Source organism: Microtus pennsylvanicus, chromosome 5 (genome assembly GCF_037038515.1).
Source record: "Microtus pennsylvanicus isolate mMicPen1 chromosome 5, mMicPen1.hap1, whole genome shotgun sequence".
NCBI classification, from domain to species: domain Eukaryota; kingdom Metazoa; phylum Chordata; class Mammalia; order Rodentia; family Cricetidae; genus Microtus; species Microtus pennsylvanicus.
Genome location: NC_134583.1, coordinates 136,613,940 through 136,638,928, shown reverse-complemented (window position 1 = coordinate 136,638,928; position 24,989 = coordinate 136,613,940). Strand labels below are relative to the sequence as shown.

Genomic DNA, 24,989 nt, shown 5'->3' with positions numbered 1-24,989 from the left:
TTTTACTGTCCATCTTCATCTGGTGCCCAATGTGAATCCCAACTCCATGTCTACCAGGTGGACCAGCTTAAAAGGCTCAAACGGTCCACAAACCAGCAAGTCACCCACCCCTGCCTAGCTGGCTTGATTTTACCTACTAAGTGCGTTTGTTTATTTATTTAGCAAAAACTCCACCACAGTGAAGCTAAGCAGGGCGAATTAGAAATTCCTTAAGTTCACACATGCTTCCTCCTGCCTCTCACTCCACAACTTTCCATGCTGTACAGAGACTTGTATGGTGCTTGCACAGCTCCAGTTTGGATTCCTGCTTGGAAGCTCTGGGCTCCTGGATCCAAAAGAACTCTCCATGTACAGAATTGATTTAATTGCTCTTAAGCAAAGCGTATTTGTCAGTATTTAACCAGGCACCAACATGTTGAACCAAAGGAGAGCCAGGCTGTTCCTGCTGCTGCCATTGAGTCTCACCACAACAACACCTGCTGGTCAATAAAGATTATTACACCTACAACAATTTACCAAAATCTCATAAAAAGGTAACTATTTGATTAATAAACAAATCAATAAACCCGAAAGTTATATAACTGAATACAATATTACCATACAAGAATTTAATAACCTCTTTGCTTTTACTATGGATGGTATTCTTGCAAGGTTTATATGGTTTTTCTGATACATCCAGCTGATTGGCTATTGGGAATTAGCTTTCGTTTCCATATCATATCCTTAAAAATGGTTTGATAAGAGAGCCAAGAATCAGGCACTTTTTGAAATGATACAGTCTTTATAGACGAACAGTGAACAGCTAGCTAGCAGGATTAATACCACCAAAAATCAAAAGTTAGATGAAAAAATTAACACTATTGAAAATGATAACATTAATTTTGTTGTAAGTAGGTAAAGGGCTGCATCCCGCCTGCCAGGCTAGCTTACACCCAAAATAACCACACAGAAATTGTATTAATTAAATTACTGCCTAGGGCATTATCTCTAGCCTATTATTGGCTAACTCTCACATCTTAATTTAACCCATTTCTTATAATCTGTATAACACCATGAGGTCATGGCTTACTGGGAAAGATTCTAACCAGCGTCAGTCTCAGGCAGGAGCTTCATGGCATCGTGACTCTGCCCTTCTTCATCCCAGCATTCAGTTCTATCTCCCTGCCTACCTAAGTGCTTCCCTATCAAAAGGCCAAGGCAGTTTCTTTATTCAACCAATGAAAGCAACACACAAACAGAAGGAACTCCTACACCATAAATTTTCCAGACAAAATTCAATCCATGTCAAAGGGTACTGAGAAATTATCTAAATAAACTCAGACTATTGAATTTGGCAAGCAAAATCTGTTTAAAATATCTGATGGGTTGGAGTATCTCTCCAGGAAGGCAATCTGCATGCTGTCCAAATAATGTCCAAGGATGAGATGTTATATTTAAAGAAAAAACTTCACACCATGGAGTCACATGTGCAGAATGAGGATCAGAGGCTAGGTGCATCAATGAGAACACTAGAAATATCTACAGGCCATGAGATTCAGGCTTTAAAAAAGAACAATAGTAAAAAGACTTGGAACAACTGAGGAAATTATAAGAGCTGATAAGTAAGGAGAGAAGGTAAAAGGACAGGATTTAGTATCACCAGTACGTGTCAGAGTCAGAGGTGGCCTACCCAGGGTTTTAGCTTCCTACCTCTGAAAAAGCATCAAGCTCTAAAGGCTCAAAATGATGCAAAGAATGTAGATGGATACCTATAGGTATGAATGATCTAAAAGAAATTAATTAAGCAGAGTATATTATGGCTTGCATTAACCATTTGTTATGGAGATGGTAAAGACATGGGTTTCCAGCAATAAGGCTACCCCACACAATTGGCTTGAATTAGTTTCAGCAGTCTTGGAAGATGGGCCACAGCTACTAAAGAAATGTTAGGACAAAAGGCAAAATTTTACAAAAGCAGGGAAAAGCAAAAGGACTTGAGACTTCCCTAGATCAAATTCTTAGCAAGGGCACTTATGCTGACTCACAGGGTCAAGCTCTTTATGATGAACAAATCTTGTCCCTATGCCACAAAGCAGTCTTAAATACTTTGGAAAGGATTCAAGAACCAGGAAAATTAATTAAATCATATACCAGGGTTAAACAGGGCCAGAGAGAACCCTTTAGTGACTTTTTATGAAGACTAACTAAAGCTGTACAAATAGGAGTAACAGACCCAGATGCTAGATGAATACTTATTGAATCTCTGGCTTTTGAAAATGCCAACTTAGAATATAAAAAGTTACTTGGGCCTTTAAAGGTTAGATCAGTACCAATGGATGAATGGATCCTGCACACAATGAACATTGAGACATTTGACTATAATACTGAATCTTGGGTAGGAGAAGCAATTTCCAAAGGATTGCAGAAACATCAAAAGACCAAATGTCTTAATTGTAGTAGAATAGGACATCTGAGAGGGGATTGCAGACAAAGGATTCTTAGAAATAATGTCTCCTTTGGGAATGGTAAAAATAGAAGATCTCAGCCTTCTGGTTTATGTAGAAGATGTAGTAAAGGCTGACATTGGACTAATGAATGTAGATCAATAAAAGATGGATAAGGCAACCTGATATCATCAGCAAACTCCTTGGGGGACCTCTTACAGGCCCCCAAGTCAAACGTGATCCAGTCATTCCCAATCACTGTAGAGGATATATCTCACCAGGAAAATTTAAAAAAAATCCATTGCCTGCTGTAAAAAACCATACTGTTCCAGATGATGGAATAAACATGAAGGATGAATCAAAATTTCCAATAGGAAATAGGAAGCATATATTTTGGCAGACTTCTATAAATGATCAAAGACTAAACCTAGAAGTGCATATAAATAACACTGTAATTGAGGGATTACTAGACATGGGTGTGGATGTAAGAATCATTACTCCATGTTCATAGACATGGAGTTATGATTTGCTCTTTGGACTGGAGAGGGAGGGAGAGAGGACTGGAGGGAGGGGGAGAATGGTGGGAGGAGGGGGAGAAGGGTGGGAGGAAGGGGAGGGAAATGGGAGGCTGGAAGGAGGCAGAAACTTGTTTTTTTTCCCTTTTCTCAATAAAAAAAAAAGAATCATTACTCCAGAATATTGGTATGCGAATTAGCCTCTTTAAGAAGCAGATGCTCAATTCCTAGGAATTGGAGCCCTATCTCAAGATGGGTTGAATGCATAGGGCCAGAAGAATAGAGAGGAAGGCTAAAACCATATGTGACTAATATTGCAGTGAATTTATGCATCAATAAAATACCGATTAACATTTCTACAGTCCTGGAAACTCATGTGTCTGGGAAGGATATTATAAGACACTATAAACAAAAGTCACCAGCCATTCAGGCTGTACAAAAACACATAGTAACTAGCAATCCTTTAGATTGTGACAGCAATCTGAACCAACAACCCTATCTTTAAAATGGTTAACTGAGAAACCAATATGGGTTAAACAATGGCCTTTAACAGAAGAGAAACTGTAGACTTTAGAACAGCTGGTACAGGAGCAACTAGATGCTCACCATATTGAAGAATCAGCCAGCCGTTGGAATTCTCCTGTATTTGTTGCTAAAAAGAAACCTGGAAAATGGATATTGATGACAGATTTAAGAGCTGTCAATAAGGTAGTTCAACCTATAAGCCCTCTACAATCTGGAACGCCTCTCCTTTGTCTATTACCAAAAGGGTGGCCTCTTATAGTTATTGATTTAAAAGATGTTGAAAAGCCTGACCCTGTGCGAATACTTTGTAAATCAGCCTTTGGAAATAATATATAAGCAGTTTCCTAAGTCTATAATTTACCATTACATGGATGACATTTTGCTATATGATTCAAATGCAGATACCTTAGAAAGAATGTTTGAAGAAGTATATAAAGTTTTGCCATAATGGGGATTACAAATTGTTCCTGAAAAAATACAGAAAGGAGATTCAGTCAATTACTTAGGTTATAAAATAGGTTTACAGAAAATTAGAAGACAAAAGACACAAATTAGGAGAGACTGATTTTGGACTCTTAATGACTTTCAAAGATTGTTAGGAGACATTTCCAGTCTGTGACTGACTGCTGGGGTAACACCTGATTTAATAGTTCATTTAAACAAAACCTTAGATGATGACAAAGACTAAAATAGTCCCAGAGAATTAACAGCTAAAGCAGAAAAGGAATTGACAGTTGTTGAAGAGAAATTACAGGACATTCATGTTGCTAGGACGGATATGAATCTTAACTGCATTCTAGTCATATTGCCTTCCAGAATTTCTCCTACAGAAATTTTAATGCAGAGAGAAGATATTATCTTAGAATGGATCTTTTTACCAAATAAACCAAGTAAAAAATTAAAAACGTATGTGGAAAAGGTCTCTAAATTATTTATAAAAGGAAAATTGAGACTTCATCAACTATCAGGGGTAGACCCAGCAGAGATTACTGATGAAATTTTAAAAATTATGGGAAGACAATGAACCCTGGAAAAGAATTTGTGCTATTTTTAGGAGAAATTAACAGCAATTATCCCAAAAGTGACAGTATAAAGAGAACTACTTGAATCCTTCCCCACACTGTAAAGGACACACCAATAACTGGAGACTGTACCTTTTATATTGATTGAAATAAATCAGGAAAGGCAGGTTACAAATTAGAAGATTTAAGTAAGGTAGAACAAAGCCCTTATAATTATGTCCAAGGTAGAATTATATGCTATTCTCATGGTACAAAGGGATTTTAAAAAACCTCTCAATATAGTTACTGATTTGCAATATGCAGAAAGAGTTGTCTTGCATATTGCAACAGCTGAATTTATACCATATGATATAGAATTGACTTCATTACTCATATAGGTTGAACATATAATCAGGAATAGGCCTTGTTCCATATACATAACACATATCCCATACAGGTTTGCCAGATCCTCTAGCACAATGTAATGCCGAAATTGATCAATTACTGATTGAAAATGTGCCAAAGACCTCAGAAGTCATATATATGCACACACATATGTGTGTGGGGGGTGGGTGGGCGCACACATGCATGCACGTGTATGCTACCCAGTAGAGTAATAATCTGGTGTAGGAGGTACTTCTGTATGTATCTTTTATTGGTAAATGAATAAAGAACTGCTTTGAGTCTGTGGCACGGAAGAACAGGACTATGCGGGGAAAGGTAGGCTGTATGCTGGGAGAAAGAAAGGTGGAGTCAGAGAGACGCCATGGAGCCACCAGAGTCAGACATGCCAAATTGTTGCTGGTAAGCCACTGCCATGTGGCAATATTACAGATTAATAGAAATGGGTTAAATTAAGATATAAGAGTTAGCCAATAAAAACCTAAAGATAATAGTCCAAGAAGTGTTTTAATTAATATAGTTTCTGTGTGGTTATTTTGGTTCTGGGTAGCCAGGATGAACAAGCAGCCCATCCTCCTATAATAGTCATGACTCACTTAAAAATCAAAGTTGGCGCCGGGCGATGGTGGTGCACGCCTTTAATCCCAGCACTCGGGAGGCAGAGGCAGGTGGATCTCTGTGAGTTTGAGATCAGCCTAGTCTATAAGAGCTAGTTCCAGGACAGGCTCCAAAAAGCCACAAAGAAACCCTGTCTCGAAAAAACCAAAAAAAAAAAAAATCAAAGCTGGCTTTGGAGTTGGACAATGGCTCTGTCCTTCTCTAAATCCAAGCATGTTGTTATAAGAAAAATTCAGTGTTTCTGTCTCATGTCAGGAGTCATCTGGTATAGGATAGAAAGAATTTAGAAAAAAGTTTACTTTTCTTCATACCTATTTTTTCTCTACTATATTTTTCATTGAATATATGTCTGTAGGCCCATATTTCTACATGGTATGACCTAAAAGCACTTGGGAAGTTATTCTAGAAAAAAAATAAAGTTAAGCATGGCTTCTTAATAAAAACATTTTTTTCAGGTGGGCTCTGCTTGCTAGAAGCAAGTGCTCTCATTTCAGAGGGGCTTCCTGACTTAGCTTTAGCTGCAAAACCTTGCAGCTCTTTTAAGAGGTCCTGTCACAAAACACTTAAATGGTGTTAATAAAAAGCTGATTGCATGGTTTTTGGTGGAATTGTAGCAATAAACATGGTCATGGCCTCCATGGTCATGGCCTCCACCATGAGGCTGAAATTTCCAAAAGCTAAAAAATGGGCTGGATCCAGCTGTCAAAGCTACAGCTTTAATCCTAGCCACATCGCTAAACAAATTAAAAACTCACTTGGTGAAAAAAAAGAGATATATACAATAAAGATAGATTCAGATAAAAAAAACTCTAAATGATTTATGGTGTATTTAAAAAATATGTGTAGGCTTGAGAAAAATGGATAAAGTCCTTAAAATAAAAAGAGAATAGTTTGGTATGGTGGCACACACCTTTAATTACAACACTTGGGAGACATAGGCAGGTGGATCTCTGTCAGTTCAAGGACAGCCTGGTCTACATAGTGAGTTCCAGGACAAAGATACACAGAGAAACCCTGTCTCAAAAAGTCAAAAATTAAAAATAAAAAAAAAATAACAGTTTAAAATAAGCCATGTAAAATGGAAAACACAGAGAATCTGGATACTGTATGTTATGCTCTCTTTGAATTGTTTAAATGCTGAGGAAGGAACAACAGCTGCTAAGAGATATTTGTTTATAAACGCTGCTCAATTAATCTAAGATAGGTATTTTGAAAATACCTTGACTTCAAAATTGAAATCAAAAGATACGTTACGTTGGAGAAGAGGTTTTGCTTTTGTTTCCACAGGAAATGAGAGGCTGTAGATTCATTCTGGGTTAAGAAAAAATCAGGTTTGATGAAGGAAGACCACCTGGGAAATCTCCGGTAGGAGCAAATGGCCCAGATGTCTGAGTTCTACATCCAGAACAGATTCAAGACTGCTGCCTGAGATGATCAAGCCTCACAGAATTTTCCAGTCAGGACTTGATCATAATTCTAAATTTTCTTTAGGTCCCCATAAGATTATCAGTGCCCCCAATCAGCAGGAAGTAGCCTGGAAAACTTCACTCACATTCCTGTTCCTCATTCTTGCAGAGGACTGTGATCTGTGAGTCTACCTTTAAATAAATAACCCTTTATTATACTCAATTCTGAGCTAGTGTGGGATCATTTTTGAGCATCCATCTTAAATATAATTTATTTACGAAAAGTGAATGTATGAAAGAGGCATGGACAGTTGTTCCTGTTTCTCATAGTCCAGGTTCTGTCATCCCCTCAGGCCTGTGAAAGCCCTCAGAGAAGGAGCTGAGTAAGAATAAGGCAGGCTGGTGTGGCTGGCTTCCACATTGTCTTTCCCATGTTTTATGAAAGAGCATCTTACTATATAGCTTTTGCTGGCCTGAAACTCACTATGTAGACCAAGCAGGCCTTGAACTTAGAGACCTTTTTGACTCTGCCACCTGAGCACAGGGGTTAAAGGTAACAATTAGTATATAAACACAAACATATCATTTCAATGTTACATATTATTTATAAATACAATTTTTTAATTTCAGAGGTAAATTTATAACAATATAATTTTGAAATTAATTGAGTCTAACACCAAACTTCCTCTATATTTATGTACAATCTTTAGTAACGCAGTATGTTCCGAGACTTCCAAAACAGGATCTCTCCCAGCTTGAGGCTACATAATCAATGCTGGAGACACTTCTGTGAGTGAATAAATAATGAAGTTCTACCAGAAAAGCTGCAGAGTTAACAGAAGTCTTCAACAAAAAAAAAGTTACAAATGATCTTGAAATTAAATGAGAATTTTCATCTACTAGAAATGTTTTTAAAAGAGAAAGACAATGTGGATTGGCTTCAGATACAATTATTTGACTATAATTTTGCAGAAACTTCTGAGAAAAGATCTCTTTATGCTTGCCAACTTTGCATTGATTCCTGTAACAAGGGACAAGTGTATGTGCGATATTCTATAAATGAAGACTTTGTTAGGGTTACTACTGCTATCATGCAACACCATGACCTAAAAAGCAACTTGGAGAGAAAAGGGTTCCATGTAACAGTTCAGTATCAAAAGCAGTGAGGGCAGGAACTTGAGGACAGGAACCTGGAGGCAGATCCAATGCACAGGCCATGGGCAGGTGCTGCTTACTAGTTTGTTCTTCATGCCTCATTCGGCCTGCTTTCTTATGGAACCCAGGACCACCAACTCAGGGAAGACAGCACCCAGCAGGGCTGCACCTTCCCACATCAATCATTAATTAAGAAAATGTTCTACAGGTTTGTGTACAGCCTGATCTTATGGAGGCATTTTCTCAATCAGGGTTCCCTCCTCTCAGATGACTACAGCCTGTGTCAATTTGACATAAAATTAATCAGTACAGCAAGATAACATTTCCCATTACTCTGTTACTTATTCTAAATAATGTCAGGAATATTCCTGCAAGCAGTTAAGAACATATTTATAAAAATATACATAGTCAAGGTTGTTTAAAAACAGACAGTGTCATTTAAATCATGAAGCTCATCAATTCAAACTAGTGTGGAGAACGTCTACAACACCTAGTCAAACAATGAAACAAACTATCAAGCAGTAAATGTGTCACCAGGACCTGACTGTTCTAAATCCATGTGAACACACATGCATCCAAATGGTTACCCACACGGACACAAAAAAAATGCATATAACCCAAGTAGGATGTTCACAAAATTTTAAAAAATTGTCATGCTTCATGCAACAGAGTGATCTTTTACATTACTATATGTTTAAATGTTTTTCTTCAAATAAAATATACTTCCATGTTTTAAATATGCATACATACTTGTGGTAAAATATATATGTATATAAATGCATATTTATCAGTACATCTGCTACACAGTTTGAGAGTATTTTAACCACATAGTGTGTTTGTGTATCTTATAAATCTAGGACCATCACTGTGCCTTCTCTGAGCAGCTGAACTGGGGGACCATGGAAAGGGCTTCTGAATGGCTTTACTACCACCTAGAAATGTGCTCAAAGTTTCTCAGTAGCAGAAACCGATTAATTTTGTGCATTTTTCATTGCAAAAGCTCTTCACAAACCTGCATTATCTTTTAAGTATTCGAGGATGAAAAGATAATGTTGACTTTTAAATTTCTTTCTAATGCAAGCTTCATGTTGTACCAAACACATACAAATACTGGTTATGCAAGATGTAAAATCACTCAGAAAATAAGTTTTATTGTTTTTTTAAATGCCAAAACACTTAACGTGGTCTGTTTTGTTATTTGTGCTACTTAGAGTGAAGAAGAAAAACCAAAATACTGCCACAGGGGTACATACAAATAATTCCAGCATTTGGGAGGTGGGGGCAAGAGAATAATGAGTTTTGCAGTCAACTTTGGGTATATAATGACACAAGTGTTGTCACATTTTTGCAGTGAAAATTCAGTGACATTTAGGCTCCATCACTAGGAAAAGTGTGTGTCAGGCCCCACATACCTGGTCTGAACTACAAAGAAACACAAGGAGTTCCTAGACAGCTGAAACAGAAGAACACATTACTATAGCACATGAATATAACAAAAGTCTAAGCACTGAGGACAAAAGAAAGTTCTTTTGTTATGGAGAAAAACTTTCATAATTCATTAATTCATTCACTCCCCTCTATTTATTGAACACTAGCATCTACCACAGTATTAAACTGTAAGTAACACTAGTGCCCAGAGTAAACAAGATCTTTCTTAATTGGCACACAGTTTAAATGGACATTGACAAAATAATGTATTTAATTATAAGACAGAATGTTCTCTAAAGGAAAACTGAAGGACATTACTGGCAAAAATAACAGTTGACATGATTTAGAAACAGGAAGGAAGATTATCTAAAAATATATTTCAAATGATACCTAGGAAGGGCCACTTCTCACCAAGGACAGGTAAGCAGCCTGAAAACTTGCAGAGGTGAGACAAAGAGTGGGTTACAAAGGTCTTTAGGTGGATGAGAGCTTGGCAGCTTTGAGTAGCAGAGAAAGAAGGGGCCACATTGAGGTCATTTAGGCCACAAGGAAAATTTCAGAAATAAATACTTCATACAATTTAAATAACTTATTGTAGAATATTAGAACTATTCTATTTACTATTGGTTATCACTTACTGTACCTAATTTATGGATTAAAAACTTACAGGAATGTATGTCTCTAAAACCACAGTATATACCAGGTTTAGTCATGATTTATAAAGTAAGATTGAATTTCCTGTTATGTCCTGTATATTGTAAACTGACATGTAGCATGTACTGAGCAAAGGAGGGTTTGCCTATCAGCAAATTTCAGGATACACATTGATGCAAATAATGTCTTTAAAAGCACACTCCCAGCTTTATAGTGAAATCTATTTAACTTAAAAAATACTGTTAGCTGGGCAGTGGTAGTGCATGCCTTTAATCCCAGCATTCGGGAAGCAAAGGCAGGCTGACCTCTGAGTTTGAGGTTAGTCTGGTCTACAGAGTGAGTTCCAGGACAGGCTTCAAAAACTGCAGAGAAACCCTGCCTCAAAAAACAAAACATTTAAATTTTATGTATAAACATAATAACATATGCTTACCTCAAGCATTCAGCATCATGTTGAGGCTTTTCCTTGACTTTTAATTTTTCTGCCTCTAGGTATTTGGTGGTATAAATGACTTCAGTCTCTTCATCTTTAAGAACTAAACAATTAAGAAAATTTCTATAATCATTTAAGAATTGAACAAAAAGTTATCTTTAGTCATTCATGAAAAACTTTATTTTTGTGTTGTATTTATATCAAATACATATAAAAATATTTTTTATTTTCTAATTTGACATAGCAATTTAGATCATGACTATTAGCACTCCCCAGGTCTGGTGGTGCAGGTCTGTACTTGCAGCTATTCAAGAGGCTAAGGCAGGAGAGCTGCAAGTTAGACAAGATGGCACTGAAGGTTACAGCTCAGGGCAGAGTGCATGTGTGGCTGGTGTCAGGCCTACACTCAGTCCCCAGAACTCAGACAAATTACAGCTGTAACACTAACTAATTCAGTTGTGTGTTTTATACACTACATCTGTAGGACAGCAGAAGCGCCAACCACCAGGACATGGAGTCTTTAAATATCAACCCATCACAGTCCTATGCATAACACTGTATTTGATAGCAGGATAAATGGACTCATGCAGCTTATACCTTTAAGTTTTTTCTGGACAGTAAATAGCTCTTGTAGCAGTCGACGCTTTTGTATTTGAAGTTCCTGTAACTGGCCACTGTTCCATTCCATTGACTTCATTTCTATAAACAAATTATCATCAAAAAGTTACCCAGGAATAAATTTAATCAAAGAGGCTAACAATCTATACACTGAAAACCATCACTGATGAGAGACAATAAAGGCACGACTAAACAGAAACAGCCCTATTCATCAATCAGGATCAATACTTTTAAACTACTCAAATTCCCCTGGGCAATATACAAGTGCTATGCCATCCCAACAAAATCTCTAACAGCATTATTCCCTGAAATAGAAAATACAAAACTGAAAAATAAGAAACAAGTGGAAGAAGCATTCAGGTTTTGGTGTAATTAAATATGGCATTAATGATTGACCTTTTGTTCTTCAATAAAATTCTAGGCAGCATATGGTTAATTTAAAGTCCCAACTGGATTCTCTTGATCACCTAAGGAACTGTCTTTAGTAAACTAACCAGCATATATTAATCACCAGTATGATAGGTTAGTTAGGCTAACAAAAGGGGATACAGAAATATTCCGTTACCATCAAATAAAAGAAAAACTTCAAAACTTCCCAAAATAATAAGAAAGCCCACTTTGTAATTGAAACTGATCCAGGATCACCTGCACACAGTGCCAGGACAGGACTGCAGCTCCCCAGCGCCACTCAAGTTTCCTCCATCTGAAGGCCATACCTCCCAACTTTAATCTTCCCAAACGACACTAATTGTCCTCAAGACATGTCTCCTAATATTTTAAGTATTTTACTCTTCTGCCATAGATTTTGGACTCCAATCCCATATTTGGTAGGTCTCTGAGTTTTTTAAAGTCTTATTTCCCCTCTATGTATCTGCACTCTCTGGTTGGCTGTTTGTGGCTGAAATAATAAAAACCCAGAGACAGATATTGGGGTGCATCCTGAAGATCAGAAAAAGCAGCCAGTCACTAGAGAGCTCTTGCCTTTTTGAAATTTTCGGACTGAAAGAGAGCGAGTTCCTGTCTCATCTCGCCTTATATTCCTCTCTAGTGCTGGGATGAAAGGCATGCATCACCGCCCAGCCTCTATAGCTAACTAGTGTGACTGCTGGGATTAAAGGTGTGTGCCACCACTACCTGGTCTGTATGACTGATTAATTAGTGTGGCTATTTTGTCTTTAATATTCAGGCAAGCTGTATTAAAATACAAATGAAATATCACTACAGCTGTTAATACCTTTAGGGAATTATCATCAGATACTGTATTTTTAACCCCCTAATGTTCTTGTTTCCATAAAACATCTTTATTTAAATATAACTCAATTACAGTATAATTAACCCGTTAAGGCACACAATTCAGTAGGTTTATCATACAGGCTCCACATCTGTTACCATCATGTTGGACCACTCCACTTCTGTTAGCATACACTGCCTAGTTTCCCCAGATCCTCTTTCTCCTAGGCAATAACTGTTGCACTTTCTGTTTGTATAGATTTGCCTATCAGTACAAATAAAGAAGAATCACAATATGCATAATTCTGTGTCTGGGTTATTTCACACAAAGCAATAATTTTAAGGTATATGTTGCACCATGTACCTGTGTGTTGTAGAATATTTGTATACTGTGTGAAAATGTGTTTCTGTGATAGGTGTAATAAAAAAACTAAATGACTAATAGCTAGGCAGGAGGTATAGATATGACTTCTAAGCAAAGAGAGAGGAAGTAAGAGGGATGAATGTAGGCTCATGGGAGATGCAAAGAGATGCAGAACAAGCTGGATGTGCAGAGAGGTAACAGCTCCACACAGATGAATAAAAATTGGTTAATTTTTAAGAGCTAGTTAAAAACAAGCCTAAGCCAAGGCCAAGCTTTTACAATTAATAATAAGTTTTCATGTCATTATTGTGGAGGGACAGAAAAAGACTCATTACATTTGGCATTCTAAAACAAGGCACAACCACATGAACAGAGAAATCATGCCAGCCAGCACTGCCACAGTGCAACCTGGGCCTCTTAACATGGGAACAGCTATGAGACTGGATGAGATATGATAAGTCATGTTGGTTACAGAGTCCTCATGACTTATTATTACATGTCATCCTTTCATATGGATGGATAGAGATTTATATTACTGTAGTAATAAGAGCATTGGGTGCCGTTCTGTTGTATTAGGAGTGGCGAGGCTGCATCCCCAGCACCCCAGCTGCCTGGCTAGCTTATGCCCGAAATAACAACACACAAACTGCATTCTTTTAAACACTGCTTGGCCCATTTCTATCTAGCCTCTTCTAGGCTAATTCTCACATATTAATTTAGCCCATTTCTAATCATCTGTGTTGCACCCCAAGGTGCGCTTACCGGGAAGATTCTAGCCTACGTCCATCCAGGGTCTGAGCTGAATCGCGTCTTCACGGGAGAGCGGAACATGGCGTCTCTGTTTGAGGCGTCTTACCTCACTTCCTCTTCCTCCCAGCATTCTGTTCTGTTTACTCCACCCACCTATGTTCTAAGCTATGAGCCCAAGCAGTTTGTTTATTACTTAACCAATGAAATCAACAGATTGATATATGACACTCCCACATCATATTACAGTTTGGTTATGCAGTACAAATGGACTTATAAAGTTGAAAGATGCCTTTCATCTGCTCAAACAAAACCAATCATCTTTAACTGATTTGTGCACAGTGCATATTCCATACTTGTGTTAGTGCAGATATACATCTTAAAAGCTTGCGTGTTTTCAGAAAGAAAAAAAAAAAACCAAAAACCAATTAAGATGAGCAGCCCAGGTGATTCAGCCTCTCAGAATGCCTCTGTTGCAGTTTCCTCAAAATTCTGCATCCAGAACAACTTCAAAGCTGCTAGCTGAGATGGTCCAGCCTCACAGACTATCTAACTGAGACTTCAGATAAGCCCTATACTTTTCCATAATACGGAGACAAAACAAAAATAATAAAGCTAGCTCTCCTAGGACTTGACAATTTTCCCAATTTTCTCAGGGTCCACTAAAGATGCTGTCACTGCAGAGAATAGAAAGCAGTCTAGAGAACATGACAAGAGGTGGGGCAGGTGGTTTTTGGTCATTAAATGGTTTATAGATGTTTATCATCATTTAGGGAGGGTAGGCTACAAGTTGTTGGTGGTCATGGTCAAGAAAAAGACTGAACAATGAAAATTAGATTCAGGGATCTCTTTCTAAAGGTAAAAATGATGAGATAAATATATAGATTATTGAGTCTACTTTTGAACTAAAAACAACTTCTAGTCTCAAAAAATTTACATTGGTATGAATTTTTATATAATGATAAAATTTAAGGTCATTTTTATTAGAAAATATTCCATACATGTTTCTACTCTTTTTAAAGATATTTTGTAAATTCATACAAATTTAAGGTTTTATATATACACATATATACATATACATATATATATACACACACATATATATATACATATATATACACACACAAATATATGTTTTTATTTTGTTTAAGGTACTGTATCTTTGCTCATTTAACAATGTAATGTAAATTTCTAGTCCTTGAAAGTTATTACAAACTACTTAGGATAATTAATAAATATAGATTAGTACTTAGTCATATAATAATCAAATTTGTGGCCATGTTAGGTATGTTTTCAAGGTCAAAAAGAGATATATTTTAAATAATCAGGATCTTCAAACATTTCAGAGACTTACATAATATGGTATTTAAGATATTTTAATAACACAAGGCTTTTCATGAGAGTAAGACATGTCTGCTCCTGGCAGTACCAATTTACTTCATACAAGCATGATGGGAACTGAAGAAAACTCCATATGCAGTTTGCTTTTATCGTGGCAAAGACATCCTTTTGGGCAAGAAATGGCTATGGCCTCATCTGCTGACTATATGCCTGTCCAAACTGGACAAGCAGGACACAAAAGAAGGCAACAGCTGAACTTCATCAAGACAAGGTAGGACAGTCCTTCAAAATTCCTGTTTCACAAAGTCTGTCAGATATTCCAGGCCTGTAGGTCAAAGATGGATGCCCCAATATTACAGAGGAACCTTGGGTGACTGTCCAGACAGCCAGATATCTTTGTCATTTCTATAGTTTTGGAAGTTGCTTGCTTTGTACTTTCTGTTTACTCAGGTAATATTATATCCTTTTTGGCTCTTTGATGAGTGTTGAAGACTAGACCAATTTTCTTGCTACCAAATTCAAAACAAAATTTACAAAAGAGATGTAAAATTTATAAAGACTGAGAGATGTAAAAGCCTAAGCAGTTTGTCTAAGAAAGTATTTTTGAGGTCTAAAAGGATAGTTTTAGGTTGGTAATTTAAATTATGATAACAAATGGTTTACGTAAAAACTGTGGATTCAATAAGATATAATAGATAATACAGTACTGTCTATGAATTTTCAAAATACATATGGACTACACATTGTAATTGTAATTCTTGCTTGATAATTGTTCTTCATGTATATAATTTTACTATACTAGAGTTAAAAACTTCCCTTTTTATTTAGACAGAAAGGAGGAAATATTGCAGAATATTTGTGCACTGTGTGAAGATGTGTTTCTAACTGGTCTAATAAAAAGCTAGATGGAGAATAACTAGGCAGGAGGTATAGGTGGGATTTCTGGGCAGAAAGCGGGGAAGTCAGAGAAATGAATCTAGGCTTGCAGGAGATGCGAGGAAAAGCAGGACAAATGGGGTGTGTAGGAGAGGCCACAGCCACAAGCCACACGGCAGAATGTAGACTGCTATAAATGGGTTACATAATAAGAGTTAGTTAAAAACAAGCCTAAGTTAAGGCCAAGATTTCAAAATAAATCTCCATGTCATTATTCTGAGAGCTGGCAGGTGGGACAGAGAAAGTTATGCCTATGTTTTATTCTTTTTTTTTAAAGGAGCCCTCCAGATTCTATTATATAGATACACATTTGGCATTCAGCAGCTAACATACTTTGGGGTTGCTTATATTTATCTTTGTATCCCTGCCAGCTCTACCACTGGTCCTTTACAGCCATACTTGTGCTATTTTGTTGCAGTTTTGATTTGATCTTCCCTGATGTAGAGTTTCATTTGGCCATTCCTCTATATCGTGTGGTATACTTGCATAAATACTTTGCCCATTTATAATTGGGTTATCTTTTCCATATTTGTAAGGGTTGTCATATTCTGGCTACCACACTTATCAGACATATGATTTATAAATAGTTTCTCCCATTTTGTGGGTCTTTCCCCTTTGTAGATAACAACCTCTAAAGAAGTCTAAATTATTTATACATTGTGTGCATACCATAATAATGTCTTTACGCAATGTCATGGGATTACACCCGTATTGTTTTAAGCGCTCTGTGTCTCTGGCTCCCATATTCAGACTTTTGATGCATCATAAGTAACTTTTAAAGCAGTATCAGAGCTTACTAGTATTAATATTGTAAAAAAAAACCTAGTCTTTCCCAATGAATTATGATGATATTCCTGTCACAAACCAGCTGACTACAGAGGAAGTTATTTCTTGGCTTTAATTACATTAAATTGATCTACATGACCATCTATTACCAATGCCACGTCCTTTATTACTTTGCTTCTTTGGAAGTTTGTAACTGGGAAGTTGGAGTCTTTTCTCATTGAAGTTAGTGTTAGTTTGCTGATTATTTCTTGGGTATCTAGCTAATTTTGATGGGAGTGTTAATTCTTTCTACTTCATTTGGTAGTTTGGCTGTCTCAAAATTACTGTGTTCCAATGACAGGCTTTAAAAAAATTACTTAGTCCTATGATTCCCATCACTTTTTAACATGTCTCTTGAACTTACATTGAATACATTCCTAAATATTTTAGTTTTTCAGTATTATTGTAATAGATTTTTCTTTTTAACTTATAAAAAATTATTCATTGTGTATATGAGTGTTGGCATGAATGTGTGTATATGTATGTCTGCAGAGGTCAGAGGAGGTTTACTGATCCCCTGAAACTGAGTTACAGATGGCTGTGAACCACCTACAGGTGTTAGGAACAATCTGGATCCCCCACAGGAGCAACAAGTGTCTTAAGCACTGGGCTATCATTCCAGCTCTATACATTGCATTTTCTTGCATGCACTTGAATGTTTTCATCTTGTATGTTGTCCTTGCACCCTGCAGCTCTGCTAAGCTTGCTGGCTCCAGGAGTTTCCCTTAGCTTCCTTGGGATTCATAGGAGAGAGGTTTGACTGTTAGCTGAGGTGTGCACCTCAGAGAAGCAGCTCTATAGAGAATAGGTTTGTTCTGGCTCTCAACTTCAGAGATTTAATCCAAAGCCTTCTGGTCTACTTGTATGGGCCCACCATGAGACAGAATATTGAGGTAATGGGTGTGTGGTAGAGCAGAGCTTCTTCATGGAAGCTAGAAAGTAGAGAAAGTAGACAGGAACAAACAGCCCACCCCAACACACACACACACACACACACACACACACACACACACACACACACAAGGCCTGCTCCCTCCAACTAGATCCTAACTCCCACTAGCCCAGTTAGCTATAAATTCATGATCTAATCATCTCTTAGTAGCAGTAGGAGCTGGGCACCAGGCCTTCAGTACATTTCACACTTGAACCATCACACAAGCTCTTGTTTTCTTCACATATTCAATCTTTTACTTCATCCTTTCTCGTCCACATGCCTTCTATCTGCTTTCTTGCTGCTAAAATCCCCAGCACTGTGTTAAGCCGACATGACTAGTGTAGGTACACTTACTTTGTACTTAGGTGGGGAATATTCCTTCTTTTACCATTAAGAATAACATCAACTTAGGGTTTTTCATAAATATCCTTTCGGCTGAGGAAAGTCCTACCTAGCTTTAGCTGAGTAGATGTTTTATCAGTAAAGGGCATATTTTTCTATGTTTGCTCATTTTTAAATACTGCCCATTTAGTTCCACATTATACTCATGTCCCTGAGTACTCTTACATGTATTGGTGCAGCTTTAATTTTTTTTCTAATTACATCATTTCTGTCCTTTCTGTTTACACATTTGCTGATCCAAAGATTGCCTTACTGCCTTAAGCTATAATCAGCTTCTTGATAACATGTCTAGTGATTTTCTTACTATGCATCAGACATTATGTTTGCAATACAGCTGAACATTTGAGTTTGGCTTTCTTCTAAGGCTTGCTGATGCTCATATTAATGGACAGATAAGTTGTTTGGGGTCAGATTCAGACACTGTTCATAACATTTTTATAGAGTGAGTCTATGAGGGCATTTAGTCTTAGGCTATTTATTTTATTTTATTTTTTTAGTTGTTGCAAAAAAATTTTCCCATTTCCCTCCCCCTCCTCGCACACATCGCCCCCTCCCCCCACTCCCTTCCCCCTCCCCCCTCCCCCCCACTCCATTCCCCCTCCCTCTCGAGAATGAAGAGCAGTCCAGATTCCCTGCCCTGCGGGAAGTCCAAGGTCCTCCCACTTCTAACCAGGACCAGGAAGGTGAGCATCCAAACAGGCTAGGCTCCCACAAAGCCAGTTCATGCATTAGGATCGAAACCTAGTGCCATTGTCCTTGGCTTCTCATCAGCCTTCATTGTCCGCCACGTTCAGAAAGTCCGGTTTCATCCCATGCTTATTCAGTCACAGTCCAGCTGGCCTTGGTGAGCTCCCAATAGATCAGTTCCGCTGTCACAGTGGGTGGGTGCACCCCTCGTGGTCCCGACTTCCTTCCTCATGTTCTCCCTCCTTCTGCTCCTCATTTGGATCTTAAGAGCTCAGTCCGGTGCTCCAATTTGGGTCTCTGTCTCTATCTCGATCCATCGCCAGATGAAGGTTCTAAGGTGATCAGGCTATTTTTTAAATTTTATTCAGATTTATTTTTACTTATTATGTAAAAGTGTATGCACACATGTATATATGTGCACTATATATGTTTTTGGTGCCTTTCATGGTCAAAGTGGGGCACTGAATCTTCTGGAACTGGAGTCACAGATGATTGTGAGCCACCATGTGGGTATTAAGAACTAAACTAAGTGCTCTGCAAGAGCAAGAAGTGCTCTTGGCACTGAGATATCACTCCAGCCCCTCATCCTAGCCTAATTCAATCTAACTTTATTGATCAGAGCTTTTCCAGTTAATAGAAATTTTTCTACTGTGACTTCATGGCATACCAGCACCTCCTTATTCCATGTCACTTCTCAAAACTGCTGACTTTAATATTTCCTGGAACTTTCTCTGTCCTGCTTGGAGGATTTACACCAGGTAAGTACCAGTTAAGAATCCTCCTTGAGTACAGGTTAAAAATCTGCTCCCAATTTCAGTATGAATTTCACCTCTTCACAGACCAGTCCTCTAAGTTCTTGCCAACGTGGCCTCCATGAGCGCTGATCTTGACATCTTCAATTTAACCAACCACTGCATGATGTAAGTCCTTCTACCCAGTGCAACTAAAACTGCATCCTGACTGAGAACTGAGCAAGAATGGGTGGTGCTAATGTGTTTCTCTTCTCTGTTGGACCACAACCATGTATTTCTTGTTCTGAATATCTAAAATCATGTTTTCACATTATTTTACCAGTCATCCAGTTTTTTTTAATGGCAGGAGAGAAATTCTATAAAATTCTTCTTTTGTGATCATGAGTGGAAGCTCACACAGCATTCCAATCACCCTTTCACCAACCTCTCTTCTATGCTGCATTGCAAGCTCCTGAAAACATGACCTGGGCCTCAGCCATCTTTAAACTTCAGTTCTGGCATAGTATATGCAAAGCATATAACAGGTCCATAAGAAAGCATATGGAACTTAATTTAATGGATCATATAGTTACTTTAACTATGTGTTTCTAGCCAGAATAGATGGCTCAGAGGATAAGAACACTTGCTCTTGCAGAGAACTCAGGTTTGGTACCTAGCATCCACACGGCAGCTCATGACCATCTATAACTCCATCTATAACTCACTTCTCACTCTTCTGGCTCCTGAATGCATGTGGTGCAGAGACACTCTGGCATAAACACAAAATAAAAAAACTATATTTTTAAAATATTTATTTCTGTTCATTTATTAAGCAAAATTTCTGTGAAAAGAAAATCAACCTCACAGCTATTCTTCTGCTCTTTCATAAATGAAAAAAAGGAAGATGCTAATGGTTACAAGATGACTCTAGGACATCACGTGACTCTAAAGACAGAAGAAGTCACAGCGTCTTAGTCAGCATTATCAGACAAAACAGCTTTGCTACACCTACACAAGAATAATGAAGAAATTTTGGATTTAAATATTCCCGAGACAGAGGATGTATTGTTTTCAGTTCTCGATCTCTAGGCTACATAATTTAAAGAATTATCTATTTTATTTGCCAGTAAAAATTGGGTGTGAGGAAATATACACAAGGCACACAGAAAGAAAGTTCTGGTACAATGCAGGGGCCTTAGGAGCCTGGAACCCAGTCTCTCCTTGATAGGGATTTTGTTGTTGTTGTTGTTATTATTATTATTTTGTTTTGCTTTTCATAACAGGGTTTCTCTGTAAAACATTTCTGGCTATCCTGGAAATCATTTTGTAGGCTGGCCTCAACCTCAGAGAAATCTGCCTGACTCTACCTCCCGAGTGTTAGGACTAAAAGCATATGCTACCATAACCCAGCGATTGATAGGGGTTTTAAGGGTCCTTGGAGGGTCTTCCTCACCCCTCCTTCTAGGCTTGGTTAGTTTGAAAACAGACAGGGTGGCTGATGGGTCCACAACTTTGGGGTAAGTGTGTCCTCCTAGTTTGCCTCCCAGCAAAGACACAGAACTGAAAAAAATTAAACCCTGGGCTTTAGGCTTTAGGGTAAAGGTCCTCTTCATTCTTCTACTGCCTCCTTTTTATTTTGTATTTTAATTTACATATTTATTGAGGTATAACTGATCACTTTTAGTTTATTCCTCAGCCTAAAAGTTCCAGGCTGCAATCAACAACTATGTTGATTTTGTTTTTCTGTGATTTTGTTGCTGCTGTTGTTGGATTCTGAAACAGGGTCTCACTATGTAGCACTGGCTACCCTGAAACTTGCTGTGTAGACCAGGCTGGTCTCAAACTCACAAACTTCTGGCTACTTCGGTCTATTTAGTACACAAATTAAAAGAGTATGCCACTAGGTTTTATGGCTGTAAATATTAAACCAAACTAAGATAAACAAAATTCATTCCCATCTTTTAACAAGAGTGCTTTCCCATGTCTACTGAAAATCATTAATAGACTAATAATAAATTAATAATTAGACAAAGTCCAAATGAAATACATATCTTTTTTTCTTACCTAGGAAGAACTGGTTCACCAATTGAGAGAAGTGAACACAAGAAATACTTTGAAAAAATGTTACAACCATCAAATGATTAATCATCAACCCATAAATTCTCAAATGTTTAAAATAAATAGACTTTCACAAATATATATATCAAATACCAATTATTCCACATTCCTAATTCCTCAGGCCCCAAATGCTGGCCTTGACGCCTCATCCCTAGCACATGGATCTTTACAACAACCGAGAATAAACACTGTGGTTGCTCTGCTGTGACAATCTTGTCCAAATGTAACATCTCTTGTCTAGATCCCTCCTGCTTTTTCCTGCTCACTCTCCTGCTGTGGGATGATAATGTTCTTGTACCCTGTAAAGATTATCACTCATATTGGTGTCTGATTGGCTAGTAGTCAGGCAGGAAGTATAGGTGAGGTCACCAGACTAGGAAAATTCTGGGAAGAGGAAAGGAGAGACACAGTTGCCAGCCAGACGCTAAGGAAGCAAGAATGCCTCACTGAGAAAAGGGACCTAGCCACATGACTAAACATAGACAAGAATTATGGGTTAATTTAATTATAAGAGCCAGTTAATAATAAGTCTGAGCTAATAGACCAAACAGTTTATCATTTATATAATCATCTGTGTGTTTATTTGGGACTCAACGGCTACAGGACCAGGTGGAACAGTAACTTCCATCTACACTCTACATTCCTTTTCGGGCTTTTACTTCTCTTAAGAGTGCTCTCCTATTAGCTCAGGTAAACTGTTTCAGTGGATGAACCCATCATGGTCTTGGCCTCTTTCCTCATATTCTCATCACTTCCACTCTTCAGCTGGACTTTGGGAGCTCAGTCCAGTGCTCTGATGTGGGTCTCTGCCTCTGTTTCCATCAGTTGCTGGATGAAGGTTCTATGGTGATATTTAAGATCCAACTCCAGCCAGACTTGGAAGGAACAAGCATAGAACCAAACTAGTCCCTCTGAATGTGGTTGACAGTTATACAGCTGGGGCAGACTGAGGAGCCACTGACAGTGGCACCAAAATCTATCCCTACTGAGGTACTGGCTTTTTGGGATCCTATTCTCTTTGAATGTATACCTTGCTCAGCCTAGATATAGTAGGGAGGGCGTGGGACCTTCCACAAAGCAATGTGCCTTAACTTCTCTAAGGATTGGATGGGGGTGGCGTGGGAGGGTGTGTGTTAGGAATAGAAGAAGGGGAGGGAAGTGAGAACTTGGATTGGTAATTTTTAAAAATCTAATCAAAAAGAATGCTCTCAATAGTTATCATATTTGTCTGTCCATCAGTCCACCAGTCTATCTACCTACCTACCATAGGTGTATGTGTGTGCACCACGTGTAAACATGCATGCCTCAGAGGCCGAGGGTGATGGGCCATTAGAACTGGAATTACAAGTGGTTATGTTCTGTCAAGTTCTGAACAGATTCAAGTGAGATGTGTCTAGGATCTGTGTGCAGTAGTGGAAGTAGAGGAAGAAACTGTTTGATTCTGAGCAGACAGCGCAGACACTCAGGCAGTTTCCACTTCCATTTGTCTTTGGGCTTGTCAGGGTTTGCTCTTCCATTCCTGCTTTTAATTTGTGCCACCACATTTGTTTCCCTGACACTTGCCACCCCCACTCTTCTATCCACCCTTGGTTGGCTCCACGTTTATCTTCTTTATCCTCTAACAGTGATGAGCCAGACAAGGGCACTGAGTTTCAAATAATCCCCCATTTTTACTATAATTATTATATCCTTCCACTCAAGTGTCTCCCTTCTCTGTCAGACATTTTCTTTGGTTTATTATTATTTGCGAGTATGCATGTATATATGTGTGTGCACATGGATGTATGCCTGTCGAGGCCAGCAAACAACCAGAGAAAGTACTGTCCACAATTTTTGGTGAAATCAGTATAGTATTCACAGATACAAACATATATTAATCTCACTTATAAAGACTCATTTTTTCCAGATTTTATTTTGTTAATTTGACAAAAGCAATAAAGTTTAATTTTAGAGACTTTATCGGTGGGTTGAATTTTGATAGGCCAGTTTCTTTGGAAGTTCCAGGACAGCTAGGAATGTTAACACAGAGAAACCCTGTCTCGAAAAATATAAATAAAAAAACATACATGGAGAAAACAAAATGTTATATGACAAAGTCAAATTTAAACAGCATCTATCCTCAAATCCAATCTTACAGAAGGTGCTAGAAGGAAAATGCCAACCTAAGGAGAGTACACTCATGAAAACACAGCAAATAATCTCAACAAATTATCAAAATCCAAAGAAGGGAAACACACACACACAATCACCACCAACAACAAAATAACAGGAATTAACAATCATTGGATTCAATTTACCAATAAGAAGACACAGCTAACAGGATGGACGTGAAAACAGGATCCATCCTTTTGCTACATACAAGAAACACACCTTGACATCAAAGACAAACAATATCTCTGAGTAAAGGGTTATACAAATATTTGTCAAGCAAATGGACCCAAAATCAAGCTAGTATAGTAATTCTAATATCTAACAGAATAGACTTCTGATCAAAACTAATCAAAAGACATGGGAAGGAATATTACTGAATTCATTTTATGAGGCCACAGTCACCCTGATACCCAAACCACACAAAGACTCAAAGAAAGAGAATTATAAACCAATCTCACTGATGAACATTGATGCAAAAATATTCAATAAAATACTAGCAAAAAATCCCATTATAAACAAGTAGGCTTCATTCCAGAGATGCAGGGATAGTTCAACATATGAAAATCTGTCAATGTAATTCACCATATAAACAACTGAAAGAAAAAAAAACAAGATAATCTCATTAGATGCTAAAAAAAAGCCTTTGATAAAATCCAACACCCCTTCATGATAAAAGTATTGGAGAGATGAGGGAGACAGGGAACATATCTAAACATAATATAGGTAGATTAAAACAAGTCAATAGCCAACATCAAATTAAACAGAGAGAAACTCAAAGCAGTTCCACTAGAATAAGGAACAAGACATGGTTGTCCACTCTCTCCATATCTATTCAATACAGTACTTGAAGTTCTAACTACAGCAATAACACAACTCAATGAGATCAAGGGGATACAAATTAGAAAGGAAGAATTCAAATTTTCATGATTTGCAAATATGTGATAGTATACATAAGTGACTTTAAAAGTTCTATCAGGGAACTCCTACAGTAGCTGATAAACACATTTATCAAAATGGTTGGATAACTAAAATATCAGTAGCCTTACTATGCACAAACAAAAAACTGGCTGAGAAAGAAATCATGGAAATAACACCCTTCACAATAGTCACAAATAATATAAAGTATCTTGGAGAAAGCAAAAGAAAGCAAGAGAAAGACCTATATGAGAAGGACTTCAAGTCTTTGAAGAAAGAAATTGGAGAAAATATCAGAAGATGGAAAGACCCCCCCATGCTCACGGATTTGTAGAATTAACATAGTAAAAATGGCCACCTTACCAAAAGCAATCTACATATTCAAAACAATCTACATTAAAATATCAACACAATTCTTTACAGACCTTTA

At 37.7% G+C, this 24,989-nt stretch overlaps 1 protein-coding gene across 1 annotated transcript in view; it reads right to left on the bottom strand.

The window, feature by feature from the left end:
• Positions 1 to 24,989, bottom strand: part of Ccdc172 (coiled-coil domain containing 172) — a 55,172-nt gene that overhangs the window by 6,231 nt on the left and 23,952 nt on the right. The window contains exons 5-6 of the mRNA XM_075975269.1: positions 11,158 to 11,259; positions 10,561 to 10,663 (exon numbers count right to left, since the gene is read on the bottom strand). Coding sequence (XP_075831384.1) covers positions 10,561 to 10,663; positions 11,158 to 11,259 — 205 coding nt within the window. The remainder of the gene's footprint in view (positions 1 to 10,560; positions 10,664 to 11,157; positions 11,260 to 24,989) is intronic.